The 27,154-nt window shown below is 38.9% G+C and overlaps 2 protein-coding genes across 3 annotated transcripts; one reads left to right on the plus strand and one right to left on the minus strand.

Moving 5' to 3' along the window:
• Positions 1 to 3,253: 3,253 nt before the first annotated feature.
• Positions 3,254 to 10,751, minus strand: cab39l1 (calcium binding protein 39, like 1). Of its 2 annotated transcripts, none has more exons than XM_023283395.3 (9): positions 10,461 to 10,751; positions 9,776 to 9,923; positions 9,513 to 9,677; positions 9,216 to 9,334; positions 8,202 to 8,370; positions 8,055 to 8,114; positions 7,907 to 7,972; positions 7,664 to 7,807; positions 3,254 to 7,079 (listed from the first exon to the last, which is right to left on the minus strand). In XM_023283395.3, the coding sequence occupies exons 2-9, from the start codon at positions 9,890 to 9,892 to the stop codon at positions 6,819 to 6,821; spliced, it is 1,101 nt and encodes a 366-aa protein (XP_023139163.1). In that variant the 5' UTR covers positions 9,893 to 9,923; positions 10,461 to 10,751; the 3' UTR covers positions 3,254 to 6,818. The 2 variants fall into 2 exon arrangements, with proteins under 2 accessions (XP_023139163.1, XP_023139165.1); XM_023283397.3 differs by having other exon boundaries at positions 3,254 to 7,010; positions 10,461 to 10,749.
• A 3,728-nt stretch (positions 10,752 to 14,479) lies between these two features.
• phf6 (PHD finger protein 6) lies at positions 14,480 to 25,794 on the plus strand. Its single transcript, XM_023283403.3, has 11 exons — positions 14,480 to 14,641; positions 16,634 to 16,795; positions 17,132 to 17,233; positions 19,886 to 20,019; positions 20,140 to 20,186; positions 21,229 to 21,389; positions 21,471 to 21,614; positions 21,716 to 21,820; positions 21,911 to 22,044; positions 24,722 to 24,851; positions 24,939 to 25,794. Exons 2-10 carry the CDS (start codon positions 16,664 to 16,666, stop codon positions 24,849 to 24,851), a joined length of 1,089 nt encoding a protein of 362 aa, XP_023139171.1. The 5' UTR covers positions 14,480 to 14,641; positions 16,634 to 16,663; the 3' UTR covers positions 24,939 to 25,794.
• Positions 25,795 to 27,154: the final 1,360 nt, after the last annotated feature.

Here is a 27,154-nt window from a genome sequence, read left to right on the forward strand (position 1 = left end):
GACGAGCGCGTCAACTCCCTTCAAAAAAAAAAAAAAAAAAAAAGCAGCTCAATGGCGATCACATCCAATTACGCAATTAATACAAACACTAGCAGCTGCTGAGGAGCGGAGGGGATGAAATGTGGGAGTCTGTGGGGATTAACAGCCACCAGCTCAGCCTGAAAACACAACAAAGACTCCAGCAGCGCAACTTTAACAAACCATTGTGACTCCTGATGATTCCAGTCATGGAAAATGAAGAGAGCGTGTTGGAACACCGAACCAGCAGCCAAGATAACAAACTGAACACATTTTCCTGATGATTTCATATTTCTAAAATGGAAACAAAGTGACCATATGGACCAGTGAAGAAGAGAAGCTGCATCAGCCTACCTTCAGTTGGTGAATGAATCCACTATTACGCACAAAACATCGCCACGTACCTTTACTCCACACATGTCGTGCAGCCTCCTTTGCCATCCCTTTTTTTGCGCACACAAAAAGTTTCACCATCCATGAAATTGTGAGCGCATCTTTTCCGTTGTTTTCCTCTTTGTGGGGGTTGGGGGACAGGAGAACACGGAGGCGACCGCTCCTCTCTGGATCTTTGAAATCCTCCAGGACATCTGTGGAGGTTTTTGCCATCAGATTCAGACACTTCACTCTGACGCTGCGTCCTGCGATAAATTCTGGATGTGCAAAACTGCAGTGAGGAGAGTTTTATTGGCGCACCTCGCCGCTTCATTCTGCGCCGCGCTGGTCAAAAGAACCCAGGAGGCTTGTGACCTGTAACCCCAGTAAAACCCTGCCCCCACTGAGCCTTCTGCTCCGACTGCAGGCGTCCATCCCTCACCAGGCCCACGCTCACATGCACACATATCACCGTCATCATTGCGTGTTATTTTTTGCACCTGAGCTCCACACCGGCCGGGCTGAGGGATGCAGGTCTGCAGAGCCTGCTGCTGGGTCTCACTGTGGGAACTCAGGCTGCAGCGTTGCCTCACTTGCCTTCTTCCTCGGTTGAACTTTAACCCATTTTCCCATGCTGCGCCTGTGTGGGCTCTGATTGGTGGAATTTAAGAGAAGGAGCAATGTGGCTGCACATATGACTCCACTCATCTCTGATCTCACGGAGCCTGATAGAGGAACACAGTCATTTAGATTCTATGCATTCCGTAGCTCCATCAAATAAATCCAGATCTGCTGCGGTCCCTCTACAGTGTATTTGTTCACCAAGTCTGCAGCTCCTCACAGACAATAGACTGACACCTCCTGGTAGGATGGAATGTGTCCCAGTGTTTTGAACTGGGCTGACACCAGTAACCCCACGCTCTGAGCTGCAACTGGGAGGAGGGGATCTGAAACTGCATTAATGTGCACTACTGGGTAAACAACGGGACGGGCTTTGTTGAGATGTTACATTTTAAAGTTAAAAGTTGGACAAATATACTTCCCTTCAACACACATGCAACCTGTAAAGTGCATTATCCTCCTCTTCACTGTGCCATAAGAGCATTTCTCGAAGTGCAATATACACTGCCTGTCCAAAAAAAGTCTCCACCTGGATTTAACTAAGCAAATAGTTAAGAGCTTCCATTGGATAATTACTGCAGTGATGAATACGTTTCAGCTGCAACAACTTATTTAACTCTAGCTGATGCAGGGAGGAGCTTCTCATTTCTTAAAAAAAACATGTTGGAAGACAGATCCTGTAGTCATGGAAAGGATGTTAATCTGTCTCAAAAGGGTCAAATTATTGACCTGCATCAAGCAAAGAAAACAACTAAGGAGATGAAACTACTAAAATCAGGTTAAGAACCATCCAATGTATTATTAAAACCCGAAGAATAGTGGAGAACCATCATCTTTGAGGAATAAATGTGTTCGGAACAAACTCTTAGATGATTGTAGGAAACAGTAGACAGTCACGGCTATGTTTAATAGTGAAAGTAAGAGTATTTCTACACACACGATGTGAAGGGAACTCAGAGGATTGGGACTAAACAGCTGCAGCTCTAAGAAAACCACTGATCAATGAGGCTAATCAGAAAAAGGCTTCAATTTGCTAGGTAGCATAAAGACTGGAGCAATGGAAGAAGGTCATGTGGTCTGATGAGTCCAGATTTACCCTGTTCCAGAGTGATGGGGGCATCAGGGTAAGAAGAGAGGCAGATGAAGTGATGCCCTCATCATGGCTAGTGTCTACCAGCCTGTGGGGGTTTGGGTTATGATCTGGGGTTGGTCAGGTTCAGCAACATTATGTTCCTAAAGAATGAGGTCAGCTGATACCTGAAGATACTGAATGACCAGGTCTTTCCATCAGTGGAGTTTTTCTTCCCTGATGACATGGACATGTTCCATGATTATGATGCCAGGATTCATGGGGTCACATTGTGAATGAGTGGATCAGGGAACATGAGATGGATTGTCCTCCACAGAGTCCAGACCTCAGCCCCACTGAGAATCTTTGGGATGTTCTGGAGAAGACTTTGGCAACGGTCTGACTCTCCCATCATCAATATGAGATCTTGGTAGAAAAATAATGCGTCCCTGGAGAGAAATATGCTGTGACATTGCAGAAGCATTTATACCCCTGGTGTCCAAATAAAGCACTAATTTGCATAAATGTCCAATAAGCGAAGTCTAGTGAAATAAACTGAATTTTAGTATTTTCTGTCCATCAGTCTGGCAGTAGATGTTATAGAAGCAAAACAGACCCAAATCTCAAAATTAACAAGTACACACACACACACACACACACAAAGCCTGCAGTGTCTCTCCTTAAACTTTCAATTATCATCCTAACACAAGTACAGTAGACCTTCTTCTGAATAGATTGAGTGAACTGGAATAATTTTTTTCTGAAATGAATCTTCTACTATAATCTGGGTTCTTCAGATCGCAGCAAACACTGCATCAAAAATGATTATCTGCATGACCTGCTAAAAATCTGCAATCATAATTTTTGAAGCAGTATTTTTATTTATTTACAAGTGTTTAACATTATATGTTCGTGTTTAATCTGCAGCTGATCTCTACTTTATGGAGCTTCGTAATGAGCTGGAGCTCATCATTTAGCTGTTTAACTATTGATTTTAGGTGGAACAGGCAGCTACTTTTAGTTATAAAAACCCAGAGTTTACTACCTCCTAACTCACAAGTATTTTGAACATAAACAGACACACGTTTCCTAGTTGTGGGGACTAAAAACAGAGTCAATCAGGCAGCGTCTTTACCTACAAACACAACAATAATAAGTCTAATCACAAAGCAGTTGTCATAACGTTTTATTTTCATGAATGCTTTCACACATCACTTATCATTTATAAAGTTATGTACAAATATTTCGCTCCCATGGTAAATAAAATATCCAGTGTGGGAAAGGCGGAAAAAGAAGGCAACAGAGTAAAAAAAGGGGAAAAAAGTCAAGCACAAAAACCCCAGAAAACTCTAAATCATGAATTATATAGAACTGATCTGAAGGAATTAACGCCTATATAGTATTGCCAGTGACTTATATGACTGGAGGTAGGGTTATGGAAACATGAAATGCTTTGTTTGTACAACTAATACAAGGTGCCAACTGTTGCCAGCAGCTCCCTCTGGTGGCGGGGCTGAGTACAACATGTCCTTCCCAAAGTGCATGTCATGACTGGACTCAAATTTCAAGAAACACACACCCAATCCGAAAGAACTTTTTTAAAAAAATTTAAATTAATTTCTCACACCACAGTCAAATAATCTCAGATAATATTACCAATAATATTACTGTTTTGTGAGTTTGTTTGAGCTTTACGGAGGCGTTAGTAATGGCTGTGTGTTAAATGAAATGATTTACAATAGTTCACATTATAAGATTGAACAGGATCCGAATGTTGTGGATATTTTCAGAGACTTGAACATGGTTTTATCTTTCTTTCATAACCTCATGACATGACGGTGTACTGTTTGCAGGACTTCAGTCTATTTATGTGTAATGTACCACATTCACAGCAGAGTTCTCGGATTATTTTATGACCCCTAAAAGGCCTGACGCCGACCGTATGGCTGTCTGGTGCAGTTTAACAAAACAGTGACCAGTGATTTAAAAATAACACAACAAAAAAAGGAAGTTAACCAGAAATGAGAAAGTACTCTGAGTGATGCTTACTGATCTCGATTAAAATATATTTACACTCGCAGGATCATTTTGAGCGTAACGCAGTCAGAAAAATAAAACTTTCAATACACCTGAGAAATGAACTAGTAATGCATTTGGGACTTGAAATGTACATTTTTACCCTTTTCATATTGACTTTGGTTTAAAACAAATTATGAGGTCTGGAATTTTACATGATCATTACGATCCATTAAATGTCTTTAAATAAGGCAACATTCATTACAAGGCACCACACTGCAATTCACTATGAATTAACATTGGTGTGGCGACGACCCAATGACATAGCTAAGATTAAAAATCTAGTTTTCCACTGAGAAAACCAGGCTGCAGTCCCTGTTCAAGTTTGAACATACACTGTATATCATAATCAGGCATGCATACAAACCACTGTTTTGTATTTTAAAATGTCAAATAAAATGTCTTATGTAGGAAAGAAAGAAAAGAAAGAGAACACAGCATTTGCAAACTCAAATCCCATGAGGTATATACTAAAAGACTGCACAGACAGCATTTTTAGTGACCGTGGCAGAAGTAAGGCAGCTGTCCTTTTATAGACACAGAGCTGATCAGTAACGTATGCGAGGAATAAATTCAGTGCTCCAAACAAACGGATTCATGTCTAAACAGTGCATGTGGTTACTCTGACAAGTCTGGTGACGTCTTATTGAAGCTACTTTGGGATGCATCAAAGGAATGGTACAGTGCATTTTATTGAAATGTATTGTTACTGTCATATCAGAAAAGAGACAAAAAACACAACATATTGTATCCGGTGTAGAAGTTTTTGGATTTTCCTCCTGCTGTTGGTTTAATGTAACTAACTCAATAAATGTGAGTTATTGTTTACATGAGATTAAGAGATTTTTAGGGCTGTAGTGTCAATCTCAGCTGTTATTTTCACAAGAAGAGAGGCGACATATCAACAGTCTTCCAGGATTAATCCATTATTTAGACAGACACCATTTTCCGAGCTTAAAACTAATCCAACCTAATGGACACAGCTGAATCTAGCTTATTTTTAGTTTTCTTTTTAACAGTTACTTCTGTTCTTCTTCTACAAACTAACTGACACCATGTCGAGCAAGTAATTTATATGGCTACATTTTGTTCAAACAGATTGATTTAAATTTTGCAGTTTGTTTATCACAGCTCAATAACCAAAACAGCAGCTAACTTCTTTGTTATATTCATCAATAGTTCCTGTGTTCAAATCACTTGTGGATATAGTTCTATTTTTAGAAATCATAGAATTATGGTGCATGCTGGTGTGCTGAGTCATTTCAGCGTAAAACCACCAGGTTCAAATGATCCAATATGCTGTAAATACTAGCGTTCTATGTTTATTTATAATTCATTACGGCAAATAAGGCTGGAGGTAGAGTGAACTCAGTGCACTCTGGCCCATTCAGTTAATGTATTGATCATGTGCAAGTAGACTTCAGTTCATTGAGATTTTTTTTGGATGACTACAGTCCTGGTGATTTGTCACCAGAGCGATCAAAGAATTACTTCCACTGTTTTACTACCCAAGTCCGGTGTAGTAGTCGTTCAATATGAAGAAGAAGAGATCGGTAAAAAAAACGCGATCCCCGGTGAAAGTTCTGATGTGAATATTACAAAAAAATACAGTGTAACATTCTTAACATGCATCCTTGTGAGCAACACCATTGAGTGAACAGCAGTGTTGCTTCTCATCTTATATTGTGCTCATGTTTGGCTAAATGGCTGCTCTCTGTGCTCAGTGTGTGAAGATGAAATGGAGTGCTCCCAGTGAGATCAATTGGTACATCCTGGCTGTCCATGTTTGCCACGAATGGACTGCTGGTACCCTGCAGCATTATCTGATGCTCTGTTACTATTTCAGTCTTGTAAGCAGCGCAGAGCACAGCCTAAAAAAAATAAATCACAGCGCAATTAATTGATTCCTCTATGGTTTTGATTTTCTCTTCCGTTGACAGCTAATGCATTGGCGGGTACAGCACTGCAGGGTTGTTCCTGACCTCTGTAACCTCACACATGCAGCCACAGGCCTCATAACTGCACATTAATCGCCAAATATTACTACTGTGTGCTGACCTTACCAATATAATCTAAATGTCACTCTGACAAAGCCATGTTTGTAAAGCTTTAAGTCCCTGTAGAAAAAACAGCTTACAATAAACCAAACATAAGCATGTAGCTAAAGTAAGTGTTCAGAGAGAAGAGTTACGCTTTAAACGGTTTACCAGAAGATACATTAGAAAAATAATATATTTACTTCTCAGCATTTCAATCGCTAAAGTATCAACAAGTTCTGGAAAAGGACTTTCAAAAACACCTCAGAGCTCATGTTAGCTGTGAATGGTGTAAAATTTCTGTCAGTCTAAGGTCTCTGCCAGCAACAATGGAAGGGTAACAGTTTAAGGTCCAACTTTACAAAAACGGACTAAAGGCATTTCATTATCGCTTAAGAGGAAGCACTGTGGTTTGAATAACAGTTCTTGGCCCACTCAGGTTGCTGGATGGAAATCACCTCCACATCCACACTAAACCAGAAAGTGAAGGAAGTAGTTTTTTTTCCTATATCTTGTACTTATTAGATTTTAATGAAGCATGTTTGTCAGGCTTTCACTAAGCTCTCTGCAGATCCAACCACCACCTCTAAAATCTACCACCTGACAGAGCAGTCATCCCTGCAGTGTTAAGCTTCCTCGGGCGCCGTGGGTCTCTTCAGGTCCCGGATCTGCTTTACCAGATAGTTTTTCTCGTCACAGAACTGCTCATCTTCGGATCTGTCCGTCTGGAAGTGGCTCAGGAACTCCACGAGCTTGGTCTGGTTCTTCAGCAGTATGTCCAGCACAGGCTGAGTCTTGTTGGGGTTTGCAACGAAAACCTTCCAAACAAGAGAGATGATGTAAATGAATGATTTGACAGGTTTCCTCCTAATATCAGGTGGCCGCATCTGCCAAAACAACGACATTTTACTAGCTTCAGACAGCAGAGTTTAGCCATTTTCTTCAAAAGCAAACATTACATGGCTTTTCAAAATACAATCTGGATGTTTAAACTGTGAATTCGTGCAATTATGATACGAAAAGCTGTGAACAAAAGTTTACACACACTCATAAAGACCAAGTATACTGTGGCAGTCTTGAGTTTCAAATGACTCCTATACCACTTCATTTTCTATAATGGAATCACTGAAACACGTGTCTTTGCCTGTATTTAAATTGGTTCAGAGAAGTCAGCAGATGCAGCCAACTGTAATCACTCACTACAAGTTAGGAGGTCATGCCAGCAAGAAAATTTGATTAGCACAACTTTCTACATCACCAACACTGATTATCCAAGCTGCTGTATGTATATTTTTGACCCAGCAGATCAATAATAAATCTATGAAAGAACCAAAATGCATGAAGGTTTTTGTGACAAAGATGCATGTGGTTCAAAGATTCCATCACAAAAGATTTAAGAGTTATGGGAGTCATTCAAAACTGATGTAAAGTACATGGTATTTAAAAGTGTATGTAAACTTTATGTGCATACCTTGAAGACATGGAATGCTTCAAACTGGATGTTTCGGCTGTTATCTCTCAGCAAGTTCATCATCAGTTTCAAATTCTCTGCCCGACTGATGTACTTCGTCATTACGGTGAAGTTGTGTCGATCCAGGAGAAGTTCCCCAAGGAGCTGAAACGTGGTAAATAATAACCAAATCAATACACTGAACAAATCAGTTAAACTCGAGTCTGCAGCTCATCCAGAGTGAGAGAAAGCAGTGGTGACTACCTTTAAAGACTGCCGTTTGGTGACGTAGTTGTCAGAATGCAGCAGTTTTTCGTACTCTGTAAACACCTGACAGGCATTTTAAAAGTATGTTAGGCACAGACTGAGCAGCATTTCAAATAAAAACCAAAATCCACATCAGAAAGCTCACCCTGTCATAATTGTTCTCCAGGAAATCTGCACACATGATCTTGTGTCTTGTGAGAAGATCCTAAGCGGCAATAGAAGAAACGAGATTATAAGACAGGAATTGTTAGTAAGTCAGTGCCGCCACTGCAAAGAAAATACATTAGTTTACCTTGAATGAGGCGAAAGCGTCTGAGGCGATGTCAAAAGTCGAGAGCTCCACGTAACGGAAGAAGCAGTAGAACTCTTCAGAGAAGAGCACTGTCCTTGCCAAAGGCTCATGACGCAGGCACTCTCTCAGCATCATGCCACAGTTAAGAGCCACTTCTGCACTCTCATATCTGTACAGGTTAATGCATGTCAGGTCCAAGTGAAGCTACACACATCATCAGTACTCATCACAGAGAGGTTATAAAACCTACACTACAGATGCAACACTGAAAATAATCAATAACTTGAAGGAAAATCCACCGTAAGCACTTTTAACACAATTAAAAGGACAATCAATTTGTATTTCCAGTAATGAACATTACATATTTAGGCCTTTTTTCCATACCTTCAGATGGCTGGCCCAAAGTACAAGGTAGTTTATTAGCAATATAATAATCACCATAAAATCAGCACATCACAGTTAAATGTCAGGTTTCTATGTCCACCTCTGACAATCAGACTGAATAGTTCTCTCATAGATGTGACATTATTTAAAATAATTTAAAAAAAAAAAAACAGAAATTAACATGATCACAGTACTAACAAGTGGCTAAAATAGCACTGATCCACTGACAGGAGCCTGAAGTCGTCTATGCAGCGGTGCAATGGTAACACATGGCTGCTTTCTGAGTGAGCTGGATGACTCAGTTTTAAGAGCTGTAAAACCAGCACTCGACTATCTTCCTATCCATCTAGATGTGTAACCCACAGGTGAATGCAACAAGTTTCCGCATGTTGCTCTGGGGAGTTGTTGAAACGCATACTGTGTAACGTAGAAAATCACAAGGTATGTTTGGGGAAAGTAATTTTAGCACTAGCTTTAAAATGTAACAACAACAAAACCAGTTTTGCTTCTTATGGGTGATTTTTTTTACCAGATCATTAGTCTTTAAAGGGGGTTTTGCTGTTGACACATGCAACTGAACATCAAATTACCAAATACTGGAGTTCCTCTAGAGTGAAAAGCTGAACTTACCCTTTCAGAAGCATGAAGAGAATCTGTGGGTGTGTAGAGATGTATTCTACCGTGGGTGTGCGAGTTCCAATCTGACGTCTCACAATATTGCTGAACAAATGGACCACATCCTTCTTCCCCTGTCAAACAACAACCACTCAGACAGATAAATGGCTGGCTGAGTGTTGAAAGACAGTTTTGCTTTGGGCATACATGTTCAGATCAGGCGTACGCACTCCTATTTGATGTCTATACTAAATAATCAATGGGTTTTACACTCATAAAATCAGCATTAGAAAGCGGTACATTTTCCCCTACCTCAAAATCAATCTTCTGCAGGTTTGCTATGAGAGCAATGAGCAGGTTGGTGTTGTACAGCTCCTGTGCGAGCTGAGCCACTGCTTCAGTCTGAGGCTCCTTGTCACCTGTGCCACAAAGTACCTCTTTCAGTGAGGCTAGATGTTTGGACACCTCCTCTGCAACCTTTGGAACAGGAAACACCGAGAAGGACAATCAGTTCATGTTGAAATAAATTCAAAATGTAACGTTTATGACACCAAGAGGGAAAAACCATCGCTGACCTTTTCACACTTTTTGCTGTCTCCTGCATCCAGCTTCTCCATGTACGCCACATTCTCCTTCAAACTCCTCACAATTTCAGCCGGACTCTTCTGAGACTTCCCAAAAGGAAAAGGCATGACTGACGACAGGTAATCCAAACGTAGAGCTCTGGTGAAACGAAACACTGTTTTAAAAACCATTTACAGTCAAAGCAGTTTAACTTCCTGCACTTCTCTGCTTCAGGAAATAACTGAAACAGCTCACCTGAGGGAAGCAAGGCTACAGCTAAGTTAGTTCTGCTGTCTGACTAAAAGCAATCAAGCCTGGTACAGTATTAAAGCCCATAAAGCTAGCTAACGTTGCTGATTACATTAGGTTAGCTCGTTTTTAGAGAATAGGGATACATGAGCGCTGAAGTTGCACTAATAAAGTGAGTTTGAGGCGGATACGTTTAATAAATGTGTCCACGTTAACGTTAAGTTAGCCCAGTTGAATTGCACAACTTTCTAACCGAAAAAAACGACGGCAAGGGAGAATTAGAAGACTTTAAAACTGTTCATCCACAAAGTTGAGCTAGCTTGTGACCTAGTTAGCTGTAGCGAGAAGCAAGCAAACCAACAACAGGACGCAGTTAGACATCGAGGGCGGTGAAAACATAGACACAACACACTGCTGAAATATTTAGTTCAGGCTGTCAGGACTCACCGAATGAAATCTAGTTTTGAAGCCGAAAGACGCTCGGTGGCTAAAGGTTAGCTAGCGAGCTAGCAAATTGTCTCCACTTTCTTCACTTAGCCACAGGCGACGTATTGACCTTTTTTTTTTTTGATAAAGTCGCACCAACCGTGGTTACAAGTTGTTCAAACGGACGACATTCATAGCTGTGATGTTTTGTGTGAGTCTCTGTAAAGTTGCTAGCTGCCTACTTGTAGAGACAGAGTTGCTGGGCTGGCCTGTCTGACAACTTCATTTCCCTGTTCTCTTCTGTCGAAAGTAACACCCGTCCTCTCATCCCGGGGACACTGGGCGGGTATGTTTTGCTTTACAAAATGACTGACAGCTTTTTTAGCCAATCACGTTCCCTAGAGTGCCGTTGCGGAAACGCCCGCTCCATTCTAGGTGCGCTTGCTTTATTCACCACGTTTTCCATGCAGGTGGAGCAGCTAAAAGATTTCTACGTAAGTCGTGCTACCGGGCTGCCCTGTGAATTAAATCAAATACATCTAATTCTCCGGAATTTTTTTTAGACATTTAAGTTTATAGGGGCAAATTTCTTAAACTGTTATATGTATAGAATTCAAATAAAATAGAAACAGATGAATATTTATCATCCCAGGATTAGAGCTGGGAATTGGTTCTAATTTTTCTTCTTCTTCTCATATATCGATACCAGTTACAGCATCTTGTGTAACATTTACAATAACAATAGATTAGAATCGAATACAATAGAATACAATAGTAGCACTTCATTGAACCCCGAGGGGAAATCTGTAATTTCATTTTCATGTACAACAAAGTCAACTTAATGCGCAATATTTCATTTTTCAGGCGCAATATTTCAGTTTTATGTGTAATATTTAAACATTGTGTGGGATATTACTTATTACCTCATTTACTGTTCTGTTCTAGTCTGATTTTAGCTTATTTATTAATGCATCATACGTACATCTTATTGCTTTTTCTATCAGGGACTGCATTTATTCTCATGTTATGTCATTTGTTTTTTTCTCAGTAATATCTGGCACAAGCCTTTCCTGCGAGATCAATTAAGTTTTTTCTTATCTTTTTATATGGTCCTTGTATCATACTAAACCTACACATTAACGTCCGTTTACATACAACTACATCTTGTTTGCAGTTTTGCACTACTCTAAGTCATTGGATTTTTCATATATGTTCATCAATTCGTAGTGCAACATCAGTAACACTACTGTTTTAAAGCTCTTAATACACTGAATAAGCTATCCTTACAACAATATCACTGTTGTCATAGACACACTTGTACATAATATTTTTCTACTGTGTTTTGATGTTTTATATTTGCACATTTCTTGCTCTACTCTTAAAAAAATGTTGTCTGATTTTGTGAAAGCACTGACAGGACTGCCTTATTCTTGCCTAATTTTGCTGTACACTGTGCAATGACAACAAAGGAATGCTACTCTTCTACTCTACTCTCTTTTGCTATTAAGTTTTCATCATCTATTTCACATATTTTTTTTTTTGCAGTGAAAAAACACCTTTTGTTAATTTGCAGAAGTCACAAGAAAACCCAATAAAAACAACTGTAACACAAGATTAACTGGAAATATCCAATGTTAAAACAAAAATCAATATTCAATGCATAATGTCCTGCTCCTAAATAATTCAGACTCCTTTAACAGTGGAACCGTGTTGAACATCTTGGTTCCTCATGACTCCCAGATGATGCCCATATCACAGATGCACCATCCTGCTCTCACTAATAGCGGATGACAGGCACTGTGGGTGGAAATCACCCTTTAGCATTTTCCAAGTGCAGAGAAAACCAGATGCTGAGAAAAAAATAGTGAAAAGCATCAGAAGATTTATGCTCACCACAGGACATTATCATCACATTATCACACACTGGATATCTCTGTGTTTGCTTTGATACAGAAAGTTTCTGAGCAGTGTGCCTGCCTGGAAACATGACTTTTTTTTTTAGGTCATTTGACGAGTCTGATATAAGCTGTGCTGCTTGTGGTAGTCTGTGGTGTTTACATGAAACATTTCAGGCAGTTCCTCCACACATGGATGATAACTTTACACAACAATGGGACTGTATATGTTAGCTGTCCTAACACAGTCCACTCTGCAGGCTTTAAACACCATGTACCTGTGTCATGGAAATGTTTAGTCTAGTCTATTTATTTACTTATTCCACTTATATTCTGCACTGTCCATACATTACATTAAATAATTGATTTTGTAAATGTGTTTATGTTTTTTAATCCTGTTTTTAGTTTGTTGTTGCTGTAGGAGTTCTTAACAGTCTGACACCTGCCCAGGGCAAATGCACCTGTATGTGGTGATTAAAATGATGCATCCATGTGTTTTTCTGTATAATTGTACTGTTCTTTACCGCTACAAAAAGGATTTAACATCAGATTATAGTACAATAACTGCTATTATTGCTTTTGTAAAAGACAGCATTGACTCACTTGAGTTTTTGTAGATGTTCAAGGTTTTTGCCTGTATTGTTTACAGTGTTTTGTAAGATAAACTTTGGAGTTTGAATATTCTGCTTGCAGCTGTTTCAGTCAAACTGTTGTGTTCTACAATCTTAGGTCCCTTGGTAAGCATCTATCCATCCATTATCTATACATCGCTTAATCCTCTGTAGGGTCATGGGGGGCTGGAGTCTATCCCAGCTGACACCTGGACAGGTCACCAGTCAATCACAGGGCTACATATAATGACAAACAATCACACTCACATTCACATTTAGAGTTACCAATGAACTCAGCATGTTTTTGGATTTGGCTGCACAGTGGCTTGGTTTTTAGCACTTTCGCCTTGCAGCCCGACGATCCCCGGTTTCTGTCCCCACTTTGCCGGGATCTTTTAGTATGGAGTTTGCATGTTCTCCTTGTGCATGTGTGGGTTCTCACCGAGTTCTCCAGCTTCCCTCCACAGTCCAAAAATATGCTCAGGTTAACTGATAACTCTACATTGTCCATAGGTGTGAATGTGAGTGTGATTGTTTGTCTCTATATGTAGCCCTGTGATAGACTGGTGACCTGTCCAGGGTGTCCTCTGCCTTCGCCTTAAGTCAGCTGGGATAGACTCCAGCCCCTCATGACCCTAATGAGGATTAAGCAGTGTATAGATAATGGATGGATGGATGTTTTTGGATGGCAGGAGGAAGCCGGAGAACCCGGTGGGAACCCACACTACACAGGAAGAACATGCAAACTCCACACAGAAAGATTCAAGGCCCAGGCCGGGATCTGAACCTGGTGATCTTGTAGCTGTAAGGCGACAGTGCTAACCACCAACCCACCGTACTTGGTGGTTAGCACCATTAAGTTCAGGGCAGGAATAATCTGTTAAAGGCCTAAACTTTGCTGCTTGGCCCCAACTGACCACCACACCCAATGTGAATTCTTCCAATTAAGACAGGCAGACTGATTATTAGCCTGGCCAATTATTTAACCCAATATTTAGCAGTTTCCCAATATCAGCATTGTTGTTATATTTAAGACAGATACTTTATAAAATACATACATTTAAAAATCACCTACTTTGACTCTGATGCGGCCACCTCTCTGTGTCTGTAGTCGCCCCTCTGTGGTCTTCAGCGTGCCCCACCCACAGCACTATCTGATGGTTACACAACATGGTAGTAAGTCTATGACCGCTGAAGGATAACGTCAAAAAGCTCCTTTTTCACTAAACATATAGAAGTATAAATAAACAAAGCCATGTCACTGAGGGCTTGTGTCGGAGATTCTATTGTTCTTAATTTTGATACCAGAATTTTCATTTTTACTCCAACTCCACTCAAACAGATATGAAATATCCAAATATCAGGTATCATTTTCTATTATTACTAGTAGCCAGTATTGGCCCTTTCAAACAAATCAGAGATGGCCGAGCAGAAATTGTCTAAAAATGTAATAATGTGAGCTGGAATCGCCTATTACAACAATAAAGTGATTCTCGTGTATTTTTTCTGCCTTGGTCCCGACTCTTATTGTGAAAGCCCAGCCGGAAGTGCCGCTGCGGTGCGCGCGCCGCTAGCTTGTCGCTGCTGCTGCTAACAGCACACGATCACTTCTGAAGGACGGAGAGAAACGGAGCTGTTGGTCGGAGCACTTTTGCTTCTTTTGTACGCTCTCGGCGGGATACGGCGATATTAGCAGGTAAGAAGCGAGCTGTGTGTCCTCCCCCGGACGGTGCTGGCTGTGCCCCGTGGCCTGTGGTCGGTTCGGGGCCGTGTTGCTGTCGTACGAGCCGAGCTGCTCTTCTTTTCACACGGATACATCACGTATGGCGCTCTTTACTTCGAAAGGGTTTGCAAAGACCCGCGCCTGTCATGATAATTTCCCACATTTAAAGGGAAATATTCGCAGTTTTCCCAGCTAGAAGAGAAAACACAATGTTGAAGAGTCACATTTTCCCCACCGTCGACCTTTATTTTCCTGCATGAAAAGGCCTTGGGAGGGATTTTTTCGGGGCGTTGAGAGTGAAAATTGTTTTCAGTTTTAGCTAGTTTGCTGGAGAACCAGACACACACCCCCTTTAATTCAAAACTTTGCAGGAGAAATTCGAGACACTTTTTAGGCTTGACTTGTTTTTGTGGCAAATCCGCCTCAACTCAGATGTGTAGTAAGACACCAGGCTGTTGGATGGTTTCTTCTTGGAGTAGAGGTAGAAATAAGGGCTATTTGGTGTTATTTCCACGGTGTTATTGTGTTTGCACGCTGGGCTCCGCCGCAGTGGAAGCCTGGCCCTGCTATCATGGCTGTAATGGCTCTATCAAGGCGTCGCAGCTCACCGCTATTGTGATTTTTTTTTCTTTTAAAACAACACCCACTTTCGTTTGTGGACTAGGATTGAGAAGATCTTTTTTTTTATAATCCTCATATTTAATGTATCTGCGGCGCCTGCAGCCTTTATGGGCAACATAAAACAAGAGGATCCCTGCAAATGACAACACACATCTGGAGGTTTGGTTTACCCATCTGCTCTGAGGAACACAGCAATTGGTTTCTGCAAATGATTTTACAGGAATTTCAGAAACATGTTAATCATAAAATGAGCACATATAAACATATGAATAAATAAAATACAACTGAAAGTGTGTATTCATCTCACTTCGTGCAAATGTGTATCCTCCCACTGATTCTCCAGGCAGCGTAAAATTGCACATTTTCCATTTAATAACATTATTTTTCAAAGAAGTGAATAACTGCAACTTGCAGCAGATGAGATGAGGAAGAACACTGGTGCAGACTGTATATGCAGAATAGAAAACATGTTGCATCATTTGCAGAAAAAAGAAAAAAGACCTACTCATGAGGGGATTTGTCTGTGGTGGAGAACACAGTAATTAAAAGTAACCACCAGATTCAGTCCTGCTTCTGCTGATTTCCTTTCCTGTTTAATCTGATTCAGCCCTGAGATGACCAGAGAGCGTTGTTAATTAGTGCATTATTGTAATTTTGCTCTTACACGACAATGTTTTTGTACATTGATCAACAATTGTAGATACTCATTTAAATCCGTTACTTATGCACATTTGTGGATTCATACAGCAAACCATTAAGAACTTTAATATAATTCAACTAAAATAATAGCTGTAGTCCTGCTACAAATGCGTGGATCCGCTGGAGGCTTTGCTGAGCAACACATAAAGAGTGTTTTTAGGACACAGTGCTGCTCTTTTGTGACTTCCTGTGCTCTATTTCGAAGTTTCTCCAAGTAGTACTTCAGTCAAAGTTTTGTTTCCAGCTGTTTCTGGGAAAGGGTTTCTCGTGGCTCCCTTCCAAATGGTTTTATTCATTATTTCACAACACTTGCGTTTTTCACGACTGAGAGGGAAAAAAAATAACACATTTCCAAAACATAGGTTACGCTTAAATGACTGAATGTGTCGGGGAGGGTTGGAAACTCAGATTGTGGACAGTTATGCAGATTTACCTGCTTATTTTTTATTTTTTGTATCTATTTTGCTATGGACTCAGAGTATCGCACACATAAAAAGCACATCAAAAAGTCTGATTGCACCCGGTTTGAATCAGACATTACTGTTCATTAAAGCGGTTTTGATCATTTACTAAAGTTGACAGTTGTTTTTAAACCGCTTTGATCATATCTTTTATGTCTGTGGGGCCATTTATTTTTTAATATAGAGTCGTGGGCACCAAGAAAAGCCTTTTGACATGTCAGGACAGAGGAAAGGAGCTGCAGCCCGCCTGCCGAAATGTGCCTTCTGCAGAACCAACCGGGACAAGGAGTGTGGGCAGCTGCTGGTGTCTGACAGCCAGAAGGTGGCAGCCCACCATAAGTGCATGGTGAGGGGAGCACTTTGTTCTCTATGCCTCAGCCTGAGCTCTTCAGACACATTTGTTACTTGGAACCAGTGTCACATTTGCAAAATAGTGAATTAAAAAAAATACAATGTTTTTAACAGAAATTTTATATTTCCAAAAGAAAAAATAATAAATTCTACATCTGTATATCAGAAAAAAGTGACATCTCTCCCACAGTTAGCTAAAGCACAAACTGATCATTAGCAGTAATTAAGGGGAAATAAAAATGCAGTTATTGTGCATCATCATATAAAAGCCTGCACTAATTTCTGTTTTTTTTTTGTTGTTGTTTTTTTTCCCCAAAAATGTCTTCTGCAGCTTTTTTCGTCAGCCTTGGTCACATCACACTCAGAAAGTGAAAACATCGGAGGATTTTGCGTCGAGGATGTGAAAAAGGAGATCAAGAGGGGAAATAAATTGGTGAGTGCCCACTTTTCTTCTCAGGTTAACATTAATGTGTGTTTTAAGGAGACAAAGCTGAGCCCAGGGACTGTGTTCTTTTAAAATGTTGTCATGTTGAATGCGCTCATGTTGGAACTTGCAATTATAAATGACACATTTATGAGATAATTAACATAATTAAATAATTTTTTCTCGTTTAAGAAACACCATGTCTCCGCGGAAATGCATTAGCTCCTTTTAGTTACTAATGATGGAGATGCACATGTTTGCACACTGTTTTTTTTTTTTTTTTTTTTTTTAGTATAATGGTGTCTCTCTTGTGGCGTCATCTGTAAGTATAAAGGCACAGCTCAAAAAAACTTTATTACTGTTAAAAAAAATCTTTTTACATTTTTTTTGAATTTAGAAAGGTAAACGTGTATATTCCATAGTCTTTACACATAAAGTGAATTATTTTAACTTTTTTCAGGTTTAATGATTATAGCTTAGATCTCGTGAAAGAAATCTACAATCTCAAATTATTAGAATATCTCCTGATATCAATCAGTTTACATTAGAGATATGTCCAACTACTAAACCGTTACTTCCGTTATATACACAATACTTGTTTTAGGCTCCTTTGCTTTCTACAAAGAAGCTCTCTAACCCACAGATGTAAGGATCCTTCAGATGTAAGGATACATGATTGTTTGGTACAGAAAGCAGCAAAAAAAATCACATTTGTTTCAATGGAAAATATATGCGAACATCACCAGTCCCACTAAAATCATGATTCATAGTGCCAGGTCAAAATAATCACAGTCTGATTGTTTTTTTTTGGTTTGTTTTTTTTGTGGATATCGTTCAGGAATAATTAATACTTGACTTGTTTTGTCTCATGTTTAACTGGAAAGCATCAGCTTTTCTCATCCAGTAAAAGATATGCTACCTACAGGTTCATTCCTCAATCCCACTAACTGTTTAATCAGAACATGGCTTCTACATGAGACCCTCACACTTTTGTATGACACTAAATGTTAATAGGAAGTTCTGCAGCTGCATGTAAGCCCAAGCAGCACTTGAATGTATTTTGTTTTTCAAAGCTGCAAAATTGAAATGAGATTTAATTCAACTGACAGCATTTCTAATTTAATTTGCACAATCAGAGTTGTTCTCGGCTCAGATTGAGCCTTTGGTGAGTGACTGTGCACTACAGTAAGCATGATTATTTCATTTTCCTGTTATTTCTGACCAGTTCACAAACAAATGCTTGAGTAAATGAAACTTTGAATTAAGAAAGCTACGTACAATATATACATGATATTTAAAAAAGTCTCAATTCTCATCATTTTGGTGCTGATTTCCCTCAAAATGCCTATAGGGTCTTTTTGGGGTGCCAGAAAGTCCTCTATGCAGAAAAAATGATAATAAATGAATTACATATATATATATATATATATATATATATATATATATATATATATATATATATATATATATATATATATATATATATATATATATATATATATATATAAATAAAAATAAAATTTTATTTTTTATTTTTTTGCTTATTCGTAGTGGTTCAGAGAAAATATGTTTTTTTAAATATGAAAACTGCTCTATAAAATGATATGTTTATATTTACAAGTACAATATCCATTCATACACATCGTATATTTGTAAGTTATATGTTTATGTAGAATTACTGCATATACCTGTGTATTTTTTTTTTTTTAAACTTTCATCCACTAACACCTACACAACATGTTTTAAACTTTGAAATCTATAAGGAAGTGCCCTTTTTGGATTCTAACTAATTCAAAGACTTAATTTTATTAATTTTGTTATTTGTTCAACCTTCATTTATACTCTAGTAATGGCCCTCTTTTTCAGTGATCTCTAATTAATTTACAGAAGTAAAGAAGAAAGAAAGGTAAACAACCATAAATACATACGATAACAGAGAAAAGGGAGAAGATATTGAAATAATTTGCATAAATTCTACAACATCTTTATTTAATTTTCCAACCTGTTTTGGTTGGTAGCTTCAAGTATTCTCATTATTTATTAATATTGTATTTATTTTATAGATTAGTCTATTAGTCTTAATTCAATAAAAATAGGAAAACATGTTTGCTGAAGTTTCCTGCAGCTCCATGTAATCCATTTAGATGACGTGTTTTATTTTTCCACAGTCCAAAACCAGAAAATGTTCCGCTTATGATAATGCTTGATAAATAAGAGCATCAAATCTGTACATTTTCTAAGCGTGAGAAATTGCTAAAACATATAATGGGTTATCAAAATGTTTGCAGATGAATTTACTGCTAACCGACTAATTGATTATTTGTAGCAGTTCTCAGCCTTCACTATTAGTTATTAGCTTTCGGTATTGCTCCTTTATTTGTCTTTTATTTATTATCCGTCTCTGCTGAATTTAATTTGTTTTTCTGCTGCAACCGATCAAATTCCCCCCTTAGAGATGTCCTGTCATGATATTTGCATACGGCCTGTCAGATCTGTGATCTCTGGAGGGAATTAATTGTTCAGATCCACACTGGAAAATCACATTACTAACTGACAAATTGCATTAGAAGTTTACAGATATTCTGAATAAACATGGAAGGAGGTGGAGCTGCATGTGTTTGTTAGTTTTTGAAAGTTACAGCTCTTCATCTTCCTTGTCAGATGTGTTCTTCGTGTCATCGGCCGGGCGCCACCATCGGCTGTGATGTCAAGACGTGTCGGAGGACGTATCACTATTACTGTGCTGTGAAGGACAAGGCACAGATCAAAGAGAATCCCTCACAAGGGATTTACCTGTAAGTCTCTTCTCATTCGTCTAGTAGCTGTAGAGATATCAGTGAAACTAGTTTGTATTTTTTTGACTGGAAGAAGGCCCTCAGTCTGATTTAAATACATTTCTTTGTTTCTGATTGTAGCGTTTACTGTCGCAAACACCGGGATGCGTCTCAGGATGGCATTCAAGGTAAAGTATGCTTGAACATCTGTCGTACCACCAGGATGCATGGATGGTTGGATCTGCACCTGTTTTCCCTTTCTGCCAAAACACAAATTCAAATGACGCTAACATGGACAGAATTTGAATAGTTTAGTAATGTATTTGACCACAAGGTCACCTTAAGGTTTATATTTTAAAGTTCTTGATCTGTTTATTGATATTAAAAAACAGGGATGACCACCATGGGTTTCTTCAGGATTGATGCCATTTATTATTTTTTATTGTTGTTATTAGTCTACAGTTTACATTTAGTTTTTTGTTTCTTACATGTTTATCAGATTTTTTGTTTGCAAATTACAGCAAATCAAGCAGCAAAATGCTATTGCATGCAACAAAGCAAACGTTTCCTCCCTATTCTCCCTCCCATCCCCTCTTCCCCTCCAGTTTACATTTTGTACTTGTGACATTAAATTTTTTTTTATTTTTATTTTTTTCAGACGCTATTCCTTTTCATCCACTTAGACACTTCACACAAACACTTAGACACTTTGCATTTTGTACCTTGTATTGTTTTTGATTTCTTTTTTACTACTAACTTCTGTGTAATTGTATATATTCCACTAACATTTGTTTATCGTATTGTACTCTGACAAAACAGTTTCCTCCAGGATTAATAAAGTTTATCTTATCGGTACCAGTAACCGATATGTGGGACCATTACATTACATGTTATATTCTAACAGACAACCTGCCTTTCATACCAGGGATTCTTAATTAATAAGGATTAATAAAGCTGAACATGTACACTAGCAGTAGGAGTGATGACATCAGAGGATCACAGGGTTCTTTTATTTGTTTTGTTAATCTGTAACAGATAATACTTCTGTTTTATCACTTCCATTGCCCACTAGGGCCCATATTTATTGATAATTGATTAATAAATGTAACTCTAGCAATAATTGGACAAATGTAAAATATCAGCCCTCATAATTGATCTATCCCTAACACAAAGTGCTTCCACTTGCATGTCCGTTGTTTTGATTATTGTTTATTGATGGTTTGTTGCTAGATGAAGAGGGAGGAGTGGCCAATGATTCAGACTCGTCGCCTCCACAAAGTAGAGGCAGGGGAAGGTTTGAGAAGGGCCGAGCCAAGGTGGGATCTCGTGGCCAGTCGGAAGAAACGCGCTCCACCTCCTCGCAGGCTGCAGACGAAGAGAGCTCCTCCCACGTAAGGCAGCACCCAGCTCACACCTGATTGGGCATTTTCTTGTACATGGATTTCACTGAAATTTTTCTGAATGTGTTTCAGCGGGACAGGTCACCTCTTCGTACCAGCCCAGGAGACGGCGGTCAGCGCTGTGGTTTCTGCCACGCTGGGGAGGAAGAGAACGAAACAAGAGGCATGCTTCATACGGACAACTCCAAAAAAGTGGCTGCTCACTACAAGTGCATGGTAAGAGAGTGTGTGTGCGAGTATCTGTTCGCATTTTACTCTGCAAATATGCATTTGACATACCACCAACTGCATTTTCTGTACTTCCTTATCCCCTCCAGCTTTTTTCGTCGGGCACAGTACAGCTGACCACTACATCACGGGCTGAATTTGGAAACTTTGACGTGAAAACAGTCATCCAGGAAATCAAAAGAGGCAAAAGAATGGTGGGAAGAATAATACAGCAGAAGTTTTATAAGCTGATTGTTAAGGTTAAAGTCTACTTTTTTGACTTATTGTCGGTTTTGTTTTTACAGAAATGCACGCTCTGCACTCAGTTGGGTGCTACCATCGGGTGTGAAATCAAGGCATGTGTGAAGACCTACCACTATCACTGCGGGCTGCAGGACAAAGCCAAGTACATCGAAAACATGGCACGCGGCATCTACAAGTGAGTCCAACTTCTGCAGATTTTCATTTTAAAAAGCTTCATAAGCTGATTTAAACAAATCCTTTGGCTGTATTATTAGTATAAGGAGATTTTCACTTCATATTTCCAGTAATTGTCAGCACACAGACATCTAGTGTCAAGTTTTACACCTTGAACTTCACTATTGAAACAGGATCACAAAGCTTTTTAAGGCTTTTGTCAGAAGTATATAGTTTATTTAGTCGTTTATTTTTTGTGACAGTACTTTCTATAGATGCTGTATCTTGCAAATCTCAGATCACAAACATGTTTTTAGAAAAGCTTGCTAGTCTGAAATATGTAGCTGTTTTCTGTCACATAGCTGTGATAAAACTGACAATTTTAATCTCTGTTTTCACAACTAAACATGAAAGTGAGACTAAGGAGTTTCCTTGTTAAGTCTTTCTAGTGTTGCTTGACAAGATGCATTGAGTGTATTTTTAAGATCTGACCAACATATTGAATGCACTTTCTTCTTTATAATAAAATATAAATCTATTGTAAACTCCTCACAGCCATGAAAGCTTTCCTGCATCTTCTACCTCTTGACATTAAGTCTTCATGCTTTACTGCCGTCAGTTGTTGGTCAGTGAAATGGTGTGAAATCACTGGAAGAGCCCATTCTTCAAAGCACTGTGTGAAATCTCCTTATGTTACTTTAAATTCTTACACTCTGCCCCTTAACTGAACCATATTAGGAGCTGGTTCCACAAAACATCTCAAGTTTTCTCATTATTACTTCACATAGGGTGCAAGTTCTCCTGAGGTGAATGACTGACTTGATGGACAGAATACCCTATAAAGTTTCTTCAGTTGTGGAAAAATGTTTCTGCATTTAGTCTGAGGAGCTTCAGTAAAAAACAACTGGACTTTTCTTTTTCGGTTCTTTTTTAACCTTCAGTACAAGTCTGAATATTTTTTACTGAAGCTCGCAGGATTACAATAACCTGGATGACTGAGAATCTAAACACACATACACTAGTGTTCAAAAGTTTGGAGTCCTTATTTTTGAAAGAAAAACAATTTTTAAAAAATGAAGATAACATTAAATTAATCAGAAATCCAGTCTAGACATTGTTAATGTGGTAAATGACTATTGTAGCTGGAAACGGCTGATTTTTAATGGAATATCTCCATAGGGGTACAGAGGAACATTTCCAGCAACCATCACTCCTGTGTTCTAATGCTACATTGTGTAGGAGCCATGAATGAATTGTTTTATTAGAAAAGATAAGTCCTTTATTTCTCCCCACGCCAGGGGAAATTCACATTGTTACAGCAGCTTATGTAGCAATAGACGTAGTAATAGAAATTAAATGAGAATAGTAGTAATAATATTTACAATATGTACAGGGATGAGAAATGAGGATGAAATAGTACAGTATTGACACACTGTAAGACAATGCAATATAAAGTGGCTTGAAAAAATAAGTTTCAAAAGTGCCAAGCTGTAGCAGTGCGAGAATGTCTGTGCAAATTTTATGGTTTGGGGTGATAATGATATGAGTCAGTTTATGTTAACATCAGCCAGTGATGCTGATGTTGTAAAGTCTTATAGCAGATTATAAGGTTAAGTTGTATATTAGTTGTTGTTGGAGTTTGTTTGGTTATGGTACTATTTTGTTATCGTGTTGAATACAGGGATTGCGTCACATGGATATGGGTGGAGATAATTAATAGAATATATTCACCTGTTCACCTTTCTTGACTTTCTTTTTCATTGTTTCACGGGTGAGCTGGGTCACCGTATTTTTTGTTGACCGCTATTTTTCTTCGATCGCTGTGATTACTTTGATTAGGACTTTGTGCATGTTATCATGGGTTGATTATCTTTTGTCTTTAATAAAAGGTTAAATTTATTCTTTGGAAATCTCAGTGAATTCTTTTGTTTAGTGCATCAGGACAAACAGGCCTCAGTCTCTCAGCGACTCTTGTTCGTTGAAGTTGCTACACATTGTGTTAGCTAAATGGTGTTGAAAGGCTCATTGATGATTAGAAAACCCTTGTGCAGTTATGTTAGAACATGGATAAAAGTGGGAATTTTCATGGAAAACATGAAATTGTCTGGGTGACCCCAAACCTTTGAACAGTAGTGTACATTTAGACATTTACTGTATTGAAAGATATTTTCCAGTAGTGAAATGCCATAGTTATCATGTAAATAGTTTATCTTGCCCTTAGCATCTATATGCCCTTGAGTTAGCATATAGATGAAAAAGTCCATATAATCTGTAAATGACAGGAAACGGGAAACAATGAATATGGTAGGAATATCAGTTCAAGAAGTCTGTAGCTGTACATTGTCTTCATTTATAGCCATAACCTTCGCCAGGTTTCAGTTAAGATAGAGTTAGAGGTACTTGAATTGTTTTTTCTTTAATTTGGCCACTCAGGTCTTTTGTACAATGGTTTAACTAACTTTAAATGATTCATTAAGCATAGGACCAAGATAAAACTGTTAATGAAACCTTAAAGAGAAGAATTAAGCGTGTTTTATGCGACTAATGTTATTTTTACTCCTTAAGTCAGACTTTGTTTTGTGCAGCTGTCTCCAGACTTTAAAAGAGATCAGAGCTTTACAGAAAAACGAACATTGGCTAATATTCTCTATTTTCTTGCTCACATGCCTGACTGTGTGTGTTTTTTTATCATTTTTTAGACTATATTGTAAGAACCACAGCGGCAACGAGGAGAGGGATGAGGAAGATGAGGAACGAGAGAATCGCAGTAGAGAGCGGGCAGCCATCGACCATGGAGGAACACCATCAACGCAAGTGAATGGCAACTAGGTATGTCATTAGCTTTGTTGCACACAAAAACTATCGTTGAAGCTGTTATAGTAGACTGCAATAAATGTGTTTGTTCCATTCCTACAGGCTCGAACCAGTAGGTGTGACATGGGGGAAAAAATCAGAAGAACTCAAAAATGTGGGAGACATATTTTTTTATACTAAATCTTAGCCTGCTCACAAAGTTGTGGTCTACAAGCTCCCAAAAGTCTTTCACCTGGTTTCTTCCAGTAAATGGACGCGATGTCTCCAATGTGCACCAGATGTCTCCTACATGAAACCCTGTTCTGAGCGGACCGGATGAGCCTTTTCACAGACTGGTGGTTCTCTGCAGAGCACTGGACTGCTGCAGCATCATGAAAAGCCATGGCTAATCCATCCCAAGATTCACTTATGGGCTCAATTTCAAACCCCCACGTTGTTAATGCCGCGAATACGAGTGGACAGACTGATGTTCTGATTGTCACTCACTGCCCATGTCCCTACTGATTAGCTGACCCACACTTGCTGAAAGTCGAAAACATTCTTCCCCTTCCTTAGCTTCTAAAGGACTCACTTTTAAGAGGGGTCTGTTTGTTACTAGTCTCTATGAAGTTGTGCAGTTTGATTACCTTGTTTCTGTAATCATGTCTTAAGAATACTCTTTTCATGTTAGCCTTTCTTTCTTGATATGTAATATTTTGCTACTGTATTATCACCATGAGTACTTTTGAATATCTGGATTCAGACAGTCATGATTACAAGTTTTGCCAGCATGCACTTGGATTTTCCCACTGTTAAAGGTGGCGTTTGTTTTTTTTTTATTATTTTTAATTTAGCTGCTAAAGGGGAAAATGTAGAGTCCTTTAGAGGAGTTGGCTTGACTTTGTTTGATGTACTGTTACTTGTATCTCTACAAATGTATCCATGAATGATTGGAATAGAAAATATTTTATTTTACACATTTACTGAGTGAGTGGAGTCTTTCTTTTAAAAGTGTGTCCATAAGCAGGACTTGTGAGTGGTTAAAGAGGTGAAGTATTCTGGTGAGGTTTAGAGAGTGAGGAATGTCGCACCAGCTGCAGTGGCATGAAGTCAGACCATGCAGTGATGCAAAACTGCCTTCGCTTTTAGTCTAGATATTTTATGCTCTTTAGTAACATATTAGAACAAAGCCAACAACAAAGTCAGTGAAAACAACACTATTATTTGTCTAAGAGAATTCAATTCGGTTCTATTTATGTGGCACTAATTGACAACATAAGCCACGTTAGAGCACTTCACTTAAAAAGATGTTGAAATATCACATGAGGAACCCAACAAATCCAAAGATTCCCTCTGAGCCGCCCATGGTGACATTGGGAAGGATAAACTTTTTTAACAGGACAAAACGTCCAGCAGGACCAGGCTCAGGGAGAGTCGACGTCTGCCTTGACTGGTCAGACTGAGGGTAAAGGGGACAGAGAAAACGGACACAGAGCAAGTGTTGGGTGCAGCTCTATGTAAAGACATATCTGCAGAGAGGAAAAAACAAACTATGACACAGAAAAGGCACAAAGTTAGTGACATACAATGGTAATATAACATGTATAAAGAGACACAGAGATCCCAACAGTCTGGGTCTACAGCAGCACATCTAAGCGACACCTGAACAAAAATTCTAAAATAGAGAGGGGTGTCTGCTTCTCGAACTCAGATTAAGAGCTGCTTCCAACACAGAGGAGCTCTAGGAGCCACAGATATTTATAAAGATGTCACTAGTAGCCATATTACTTCAAAATAAAAGCTGTAAATGTGACTGTGTAGCAACTGTAATGTGATTACTGAATTTAGGACATTACACTACTGTGCGATTACAGTAGTGTGTTATTTTGTAATGTGTCGCTTCCGACAGTAATAGAATTGAATATTGTGTAGAGACACACTGGTGCTTCTCCGTTGACAGTGAATAACAGAAAAAATCCTCTTGGTCATACTGGTAATAGGCAACAGTGACTCAGGCAGTAGAGCAGGTTCATTACTAAATGCATCGTTGGTGGTTCAATCCCTGGCCCCCTTCGTCCACCGAATTGTCCTTGGGCAAGACCCTGATACCGTAGCACCCAAACGCAATTCTCTGTACAATGTCCCAGTATGAGTTATTTTTGTTTGCTTGTTCTGTAAGAATGTTAAAATCTATTTGGTCAAGTCCAAGTTCAAGGTAAGGAGGAGTTGGGTCAGTGGGTGCTGCTAACTACACTATGTGTTTCTAAACTCACCTGTGCCAAGATATGAACTGATGACAACAGTTTTCATTGGTATTGCTGAGGTTTCTCTTTACAAGT

The sequence above is a fragment of the Amphiprion ocellaris genome, chromosome 13 (genome assembly GCF_022539595.1).
Source record: "Amphiprion ocellaris isolate individual 3 ecotype Okinawa chromosome 13, ASM2253959v1, whole genome shotgun sequence".
In the NCBI taxonomy this organism is placed as follows: Eukaryota; Metazoa; Chordata; class Actinopteri; family Pomacentridae; genus Amphiprion; species Amphiprion ocellaris.

Coding starts and splice junctions, on each gene's coding strand:
- cab39l1 (XM_023283395.3), bottom strand. CDS start 9,892: ATGCCTTTTCCTTTTGGGAAGTCTCAGAAGAGTCCGGCTGAAATTGTG. Junction 9,678..9,775: donor ACAGCAAAAAGTGTGAAAAG/GTCAGCGATGGT, acceptor CCTGTTCCAAAG/GTTGCAGAGGAGGTGTCCAA. Junction 7,080..7,663: donor AAGCATTCCATGTCTTCAAG/GTATGCACATAA, acceptor TTGTTTTGGCAG/ATGCGGCCACCTGATATTAG.
- phf6 (XM_023283403.3), top strand. CDS start 16,664: ATGTCAGGACAGAGGAAAGGAGCTGCAGCCCGCCTGCCGAAATGTGCC. Junction 17,234..19,885: donor TCAAGAGGGGAAATAAATTG/GTGAGTGCCCAC, acceptor CTTCCTTGTCAG/ATGTGTTCTTCGTGTCATCG. Junction 21,390..21,470: donor ACGAAGAGAGCTCCTCCCAC/GTAAGGCAGCAC, acceptor AATGTGTTTCAG/CGGGACAGGTCACCTCTTCG.